Raw genomic sequence first — 9,089 nt, forward strand, 5'->3', positions numbered from 1 at the left:
TTGTGTTCTCTCTTTCCTTTCCCAGCACCAAAATGCCATATTCTCAAGTCGCACCATGCTGAGAGCACCATTGATGAGTGGTCTGTTCCTAGTATTGAGAGATTCCTCTTGTTTTGTGTTTGTCACAGTGATTTGTGAAAGCTCTTGGGAAATGGAGAGATGCATACACAGGTCCAGAAATGTCTGAAAGGGTATTGTGGAAGAGTTGCTGCCCTACTAGAGGAACAAGGTGGACACCTTTCATAGGGCATCCACAGAGCTTCTTCTAGGGCACTCATCTTTTGCTGTCGTTTTGATATCTTCTGGAGTTTTCTCACCTCTAAAATCAGATTAATGTGAATTTTCATGGGATTATGTAATACTGATGCCTGAGAATTTTATTTGAAAATGCATTTCAAAGTAAACAGTAGATTTTAAACATTATGCATCCAGTCCATTGAGCCTATGCAAGTAAATCTTGTGTACTTGGTACTTTTCTAAGAACTATTGATGCCGAGTCTTAGAAGTCCTTTTGGTCAATAACTGCCACTTTTCATGTGGCTCAGAATAGTCGCCCTAGAATTCTACTTTTGCTGTGCTTCTAATTTATCAACCTACTTTATTAGTTAAACTGTTGACGTTCCTCTATGACCAGTAGAAATTCATTGCGTTTTAGCTATTGGTCAGTTCAAACAGTCACGTCCTTTTCATTTTCTGGTGCAGGGACGAGCCACCCTTGTGCTTGTATTGGTGGTGAGCAATCTGAGGTAGTTCTTCATTAACTGAAAGGAAGCATGCCAGTTAGTAATTTGCAGACAGCTGAGTGCCATTGGTTCTTTACAGCTCATAAGTGGCTACTAAGCTAGCTTTCTGAATGGTGGCCCTAGTGAGTTAGAGAAGCCCAGGTCTTCAGGGCAAGTCAGAACTCACCGTCTCAGCCACTTCTAAAGAAAAAGTCTTGGTTAGAATGCGTAGATGGCTATAATTAAAAAAAAAAAAAAAAAAAAAAGATTGTCATAGGCCAAACATTTAGCAGATTAATTATTGATTAAGTTTAGACTCCCACATTTAATAAGCTGACACGAAGCTTGTGAGTAGGCCAGGAGTTGAGGGAATAGTACTCTGCTCCTGCTCCCCCCTTCCCCAAATTCATTTAGGCATTTATAATTCATACAAAAGTCACAGCAGTCCTGTCCCTCTACCTTTTGGCATCTTTTACTCAATACACTGATCATTTCAACTTTTCACAACTTGCACATTCTTTAGCCTCTTAGAATATAACTAGTAAAAGCTACTCAACCAACCTATTTAACCTTGTTGATTACATCCTCGTTACTCCTATTGACCAAGTCTAGTGGCATTTTCCAGTCCCCAGTTTTCTTCAAGGATTTGAGATGAATGCATTCTCCTCCCCACTCTGTCTCCTCCCTTCAGCTTTTGTTGTACCATGTTTCTGTGAGTTCATCTCCTGCAGCTTCAACTAATTTCTCACTTGCAACTAAACAGATTTGAGCCCCACTTCTACCGCCCTGTGTGAGGCATTGAACCCAGTGGCAATCTACCACTGAACTGCATCCCTAGGTCTTTTAATATTTTGAGAGGTCTAAGTTGCCCAGATAGACCTCAAACTTTCCACCCTCCTCCACAACCCCCTGAGTAGCTAGGATGACAGACGTGTACTATTGCACCTCGCAGATTTGATCTTTAGCTAACCCTGAGATCTCTCTTAAGATCCCAACACATATCTTATTGACACATCAAAAAACATCTCCCTTATTGAACACCACCAACACAAAATTGATCCTGCTTTTGCTTTTAAGTTTTATGTGCAGAATTACAATTTAATCATGCCAGATACCAGGAGCTTCTAAACTCATGGGAAATGATAAATATGTTTTTAGAATTAAAACTGAAAATGTTCTCTTTGTCTTTCACACAAATTCATGCACATTATCCCTTGTCAGTTATTTTATATGCCACACACCCTAGGATATGCATCTTTCCCTGATGTGGATTCTTCTAGGCCTCCACAAATGCTTATCTTGCTCAGGAGAAGGGGGCATGTGCTTATGATGACAACTCTAGGTTACATGAATCATGATCCAATGGCCAATATTTGCCATGCACTTATTGTGTGCCAGACATAGAGTGAAGCCCTTAATTCTTGTAATGACAAAAGCTGGTCACCAGTATTATTAATATTCATTTATATATAAGCAGTCTGAGGCAGACAGACATCAAGGGGAAGCAGCTATCCCAAGACCACCAAAACTCATTGGTTCAAGATTTGATGTCAGGCAGTCTGACTTCAGAGTTCACACTTTCAGCCACAGGGTTTCATGTCCCCATAAGTTATTGCTATTTCAGATATCCCTTTGAGGTAACCTATGACTTTGCTTTTGAACACATTGAAATGTGAGTAATTTCCTCCCTTTCTTTTTGAATTACCAATAGCTAGCTGTATAACAAGTGTTTTGAATGAGGGACCAAGATACAAATTAGAGCTGGAAACGGATGACCTGAATAATAATACTGAAAGAGGAGAACTCAAGAGTAGAGAACTAGAGGAAACAAGAAGAAGCTCATAGGTCTACAGTGAGTCACCTATCCAGGGAACAATGTGTGCTACACATCATGTAAAGAACAAGAGGAACAAAATAATTTATCCTTCTCCTAAAAGACAATTGCAATTGGGCCATCATTTTATTTTAGTAGGTCTGTTTAGGAAGGTGTTCAGAGAGATTAGACAGGCAGGTATCCTTGAAAACATCTGAGCTTGTTATTGTGGAAAATTCTGCACGCAATGAGGTTTTCCCTGTTGGGCCCTGGGTGAAGAAATGCAATCTCTGACTCAGGTGGAGGAACTGCCATCATCAATAAGAATAATTATTCCTGTTGTGTAATATAAGATTGATCAAACTTTTCAAAGCTTTTGTCAAATTCTGCTTTATTTCAGATTTTCCCATAGGGGCTTTTTTTTTTTTTTTTTTTTTTTTTCAAATTGGTGGTAAGTTTATTTGCCTGGGTCAAAAGGATCCTTCCATTGGGCAGATACTCTGCCTATCTGGCGTTTAGTTCTCCAGGAGTAGTGTATCTACTGAGGAGATGGCTCTGGAGTCAGAGAACCAGGGTTTAAATCCTATCTCTACTGCTTTCAAGGTGAGTGGCCAAGGAAGATTTACTTAATGATTCTAACAATAGCTATTTTATCAATGACACCCTCTCTGCCTTCTTGGAATGTACAGGCCAGCAGGGGTAGTAATGAGTAAGAGTGTTCTGCAGACTGGGCACTGTTAAGAACCTTGTGTGCATCACCTCATTTTATCCCATGCCTATTCCACAGCTGTGCCCTGCTCTGATTTCTATTTTACAGATGAGGAAGCTGAAGCTTTAAAATAGAAATAGAAAGGCCATTGTTAACAGAACTGGATTTCAAACCCTACTTGATTTGACTCATTTGTCTGAGCTCCTAACAATTTTACTCTGCTAACTCCAAGTTAATCTGCTCTTTCCAATTATTTTTTTTTTTTTCCTTTTTGACTGCTGGCCACTCAAACATGTATATGAAGTTGAGTGAAAGATACCTAGGCACCCTGCATATTTTCAATACTTACCTCTCTGTTATGGTATAAATGCAAGTTATCGAAGGCCAGAGCCTGATCAATAATCTTATTTTGGATCTAACGCCACATAAACTTTCAGGCATTCAAAAGACACAATTTTTTTCATAATGACTGTTTTGGGCAATTTTATTTTAGAGAGAAATTTGTTTTTGATCAGGGTGATGATATTTTCAGGACTGTAGGGCAAGGTATAGAAATTTCAGGATTTGGGGAGATAAGGTAATCAAAACTTTTGCTGTAGGAGATATAAAATGTTCATGCAATAGTAGAGGAAGGGTTGTCTATGGCCAGTATGAAATCTAGACCTCTACCCCAAGAGATACTTCTCAGGCAACTGACACAGATTAAAGCAGGATGTTAGAGATTTTTTCTTCCTGTGTGAGAAAATTGATGCTCTTTCCATACTAATTAAATTTACATGCACCATTACCTCCTAGGGCTTGAAGAGTAGGGATTAAAGTTGAGTAATTACAACACCACCACATGCTTTCCATCACATCCAAAATGGCTCTCTAGCCTAGCAGTCTAGGATGTATGAGACAGGCAAGCTGGTTTCTGTTTTGGAATGCAGGACTCTGAGGTTCTGTGAATGCACCAGTTAATCTGTCACCATCTCTCTCATTAAAGGAACAAAATAGGAAGGATGACACTTGCCATAGCCCTGGTTAGAAGATTAACAACATCGACATCACGTTTGCCCATCTGTTTACAGTTTTTAAGTGGATGTTGCTAAATGGAGATTTAAACTGGTGATATTTTATTTTGGACTAAATGATCTCGCTTGCCCTCAGCCTGGAGAGAGAATATTACTGCTTACCTTTAAGAAAATGACTACAAGAAGAACTATAATTTTTAAACAATAAGCTTTGGGTGAGGCAGGCCTTCATTGCATTAACTGACGGATGCAGAGATTTTTGGTATGCCATAATAAACACCATCTTTAGTTTCCTCTCTCCTCCCATACCCTTTACCCAGAGCCTGGAAGCTCTAGGATCACTTCAGTGAGAGCAAAAGTGAGCAGCAATGGAGAGCGTGGCTTGTGAAATCACTGATGTGCCCCATGGCCATATCAAAGGGTTCAGCTCTGACATTTAGGAAGAGACTTAAGGAGAAAGGTCAGTTTATTCTTCAGCCCTTTGACTAGACATTGACTGAGGCCAGGGTAAAAAACATAGAGATTTGTAACATCTCTAACTTTTGATGATTTTGTCAAATGTTCTTTCTGGTTTTTTGAGGACTGTGATTGTTTTCTTTTTCTTTTTCTTTTTTTTTTTTTCAGCCCTCAAAGCCCATAGTAAAAGTCTTTTTCTAGTATCTAGGGAAATTCCTGGTGTGTGGGAGGACTCTGATTCGGTTTGCTACCCAAACTCTGTGGAAATGCAATCCCCATTGTGAGGTATTAAGAAGTGGACCTTTAAGAGGTGATTGGATCATGAGAACTATTCCTGAATGAATAGATTTGTGCAGTACTGAGAGTGTATCTGTTATAAACCAACTTGGAACTGTCTCTTAGATGTTCCCCTAGCACTATGTGATGCCATGTGCTGCCTCAGAACTCTACAGAGAGCTCCCACCAGCAAGGCAGATGCAGCCCCTTGACCTTGGACTTCCCAACTGTTAGAACTGTAAGTTGGTTGAAGGACTCTGGGCAAAGAGTATTGCCCTCATGTGAGGCTGACATTCTTGCTGTCCCTTGGGTTAGATCCTGTGTTCCAAATAAATAAAAGCTTTGAGAAGGAAGGGAAGATTCACAGTTGTGAGAAAGTCTAGGAATTAGGACAGGCTCATTAGCATATCAGAATTTGGGAGGAGGAAGTATGAAGAATAATAATAGTTCTTTGGGGCCTTCTGTTCCCTTCAGTCTAATCCTTCAGAAGAAGTTCCAATATTGTCGAGTTCTGAACTTAAGGTTATGATTTGTGTCTGTGATTTGATCTCTAGACCCCTTACATGGATAGGATGTGCTGCAGGCAGAAGGGATCACTGTACACACGTTGGGCACTTTGTCTGGGCTTGGCCCTGAAGTTGGCACTTTGTCTGCATTTCCCCACTATCATCCCTCTGGGATGCCAGGCCACACCATCAATGGCAAGTTAACTTTCCCAGGGCGTTCTAAATAAAATACTGTAGACTCATTCACATTTTACATATTATAGATGTTTTCCCAGGGAAAAATAGAGCTATAAATCAAGATCTGCCTCTTGCAGAGTCTGCCTCAAATACCAGATGTCCTACTGAATTATCTGCTCTATAAAAATTGGTAAGCAGAGATTAGTAAGAGACTTTAAAATCCATGAGGCTCTCCTGGCCTGTTGTTTGCCTTATTTCATGCTTGATACATTTTTGAGATACTGAAAATTTCATCTTGCCCAAGAGGCAGTCATGGATAAAAGTTGGGAGCTACATGAAGTATTCAAGGTCATGGTCATGACTGTGACTACTGCATCCTGTTACTTCTCCCCAGGGTGCTCAGTGTCAAAGGGAGCCTGGGATATGTGCCATAGACAGTGGTCTTGCAACAACCATGAAGGCCTGTAATGTGGAAATGTTTGCAGTTGCTGGACATTCAGCCAGTTTGGGACAAAGGAAAGCTGTAGATAGATCTTGGAGATTTCTGATTTTTATCCTTTGTTGGAGTCTCTTATCAGGGCCTGGTAGTCATGAGTGGCCGAGTAGCAGACCATCCAGCAGACTGGTTTGGGGGCAGTGCAGGGTGATCTGACTTAATAAATGAAAGGATTTCTCACATCCTGTAGAGTGAGACAGAATGCAGCTTCATCACCCAACAAGAGAACTGTTCATAAAAATGTGACACACAAAGTGAAAGGCTATGGAGTGTTTGAGTAAATTATGATGAAAAGTTTGAGATTTTGCAATACAGTCTTTGTCCTCTAGATTTCTCAATGTTATAAATCTCCTCTTAGACATAAATAGCCCTAATTGCTTTGCTGATATATTTTAGGTTATATATTATGGCATGCATCATTTAAGATTCTGAATACATTCATATAGGAACATACATGGCATTGTTGGCATTGTCTGGGCTTGGCAAGTGTTTGTGGAAGAGGAGGGGTTTTCTTTTTTTTTTTTTTTTTTTTTTAGTGTTTTAATATGACACTGTCAAATTTTCTTTTTTAATTTTTTTAAAGAGGGAGAGAGGCAGAGAGAGGGAGAGAGAGAGGGAGAGAGGCAGAGAGAGAGAGAATTTTTTTTAATATTTATTTTATTTATTTTTTTGGCGGACACAAGATCTTTGTTTGTATGTGGTGCTGAGGATCGAACCCGGGCCGCATGCATGCCAGGCAAGCGCGCTACTGCTTGAGCCACATCCCCAGCCCCAACACTGTCAAATTTTCAAATTGAGTGATTTTTGTTTATATTGTTAAAATAGTTATAAACCTCTATGGTACCTAATATTTACTGGATGAAGAATTAACATGTTTTCTATCAAGTCTCAACCCAGTTTCATTAATTTTAATTATAGCAGAATAAATAGTCTCAATCCAGGAGCCAAATGTCCTTTCCAAATCACCTTCCTAAGATAATAAATTAACTCCTAAGGTGTCCTTCCTGCCTTCTTTTCTTTTGGTCACTTACCTATTAGTGCTTTACCTTGCCAATCACTGTGATACCACAATGTTGGGAATATTCTCTGACTAAAAATGCAGTGGATAAAATAGAAATGTGCCTGTGCAAACAATCATAGGTACGTGTACATGCAGAGACACTCATGGGTACATACATGCACCTGAGCACATACACATATACATCTGTCATATGGAGAAGGCAGACCATGAACAGTATTTTTAATGTTCATGAATCTGTTGCTTTAAGAGGTTGACACAAGCAATTGTGTATCAAAATTGCTGATTCACAGTTGGTCTAAGTGACTACAGTTAAGGGGTTCCTACAACAAGTCTTCTCATCCTACCACACAGTCTACAGTGCTGAAAGGTCCAAACTTTGCCCAGTTCACCAAAAGATCTCAAGGAATTGGGGGTGGGGTTAGGAGAAAGTACCTGCAAATCAAAAAATGTGTTCTCCCAGGCCGCCCAGAAACACTGACATGTTTTGAAGGTGTGTCCAGGGAAAGGACATCTAAGCCCTTCCTTGTGTGGCTCCACACTTACCCTCAATCAATTTGATCCTGAAGTAGGCAATGAGGAGGAGTAGCAGCAAAACCACAGGCAGGAAGACCCCAAAGAACAGGAACCAGCCGGGAAGCTCTCTCAGGAAGACCAACAGCACAGGGTTCATGGCCAAATGTAAGACCTTGTTGGGCAGTGGTGCTTGGAGTCTGCGGTTGTATACTGCCAGGGCTCTGGCCTTTGCTCAGCACATCTCTGTGGAACTTTTTGTGGACTTTGCTCTGTTTAAATTGCCCCATTATTCTGAGATTGCTGGCAGGTTACTTTGTAACTCAGTTACAAAGTGTAGAGGAATTGAAAAGCTAATCTCTCAAACTCTGCTAGAGATGAGTGTTTATCTGGTGGGGATGGAGATGATGCCAGGAGCCTCAGATTCTTTGTACTCAGTTTAACTGGAATGTACTTCTCTGAGAGGTGCATTCATTTATTCAACTAGAACCCAATTTATTCGACCAGAACCTAATCTATGCTGGGTGTATGAAGAAGAGCAAGTAATGGGCCCTGCCCTCTTAGAGTAGAGACAAGAAACAGTGGCCACAAGTGACAGTGGTGGAATGGCTGGTGCAGTGGCCCTTTTCCTTCCCCCTTGATGCTTGCACTCTTGGTTCTACTGTTTACTTACCTTGGTCCTGTGTCAGAGTGGTGGGGGTTGGGTGGTAACTCCACAGTTTCTGGGAAGAGAAAGAGCAATCCATTGGCCAAAGTCAACACTGATACTGACTTTGTATATGCACTGAGTTGCCTTTAACTGCTTTGGAGAAAAATTTCTCAAGTTAAAGGATCCCTTGGAGAATTTGGAAATTTTGAGGGGGATTGGCAGCCGCCTTCTGGGGGTCATTCTTGTTATGTCTCACCCTGCCTCTGCCCCTGTTGGCAGCTGCCTGACTGGCAAGTGGCCAGTAGTCTGTGGACAAACTGCTGTCAGTGTCTCCCAAATTCTTCCCTTAGGGGCTTTACATGGCTGTGCAGAGTCTGTCCCAGCTGTAGAGTCTACACCCTCATTTACCAATTAGCCAGATCTGGGATGCTTGCCTGGCATTCCTGAACAAGGACCTGTAAAGAGTTTCCCTCTCAGAAGACAGGCATCTTAATTCCTGAAGGAACCATTTAGAACAACCCAGATTAAGTCTGCATCCATTGCATTTTACATGCTTCTCCCTTCACTCCACAAACCCCTGGGTGGTGCTGCTGCTATTATTCTTGCATGCCTTCCATTGAGATGGCTCTCTGGTGCTCTCTGGCTTGAACAGGATGCTAATTTGTAAAGTGTCAATCTTCAAGAACCTCTATGAGCAGGTGACATTACTAGGGAGATTTTAGGTAGCCTGTTTGTCATGTT

At 41.0% G+C, this 9,089-nt stretch overlaps 1 protein-coding gene across 1 annotated transcript; it reads right to left on the reverse strand.

Moving 5' to 3' along the window:
• Window positions 1-675: 675 nt before the first annotated feature.
• Smlr1 (small leucine rich protein 1) lies at window positions 676-7,859 on the reverse strand. Its single transcript, XM_076859439.2, has 2 exons — window positions 7,733-7,859; window positions 676-761 (listed from the first exon to the last, which is right to left on the reverse strand). Exons 1-2 carry the CDS (start codon window positions 7,857-7,859, stop codon window positions 676-678), a joined length of 213 nt encoding a protein of 70 aa, XP_076715554.2.
• Between the last annotated feature and the right edge of the window lie 1,230 nt (window positions 7,860-9,089).

The sequence above is a fragment of the Callospermophilus lateralis genome, chromosome 6 (genome assembly GCF_048772815.1).
Source record: "Callospermophilus lateralis isolate mCalLat2 chromosome 6, mCalLat2.hap1, whole genome shotgun sequence".
Lineage (NCBI taxonomy): Eukaryota > Metazoa > Chordata > Mammalia > Rodentia > Sciuridae > Callospermophilus > Callospermophilus lateralis.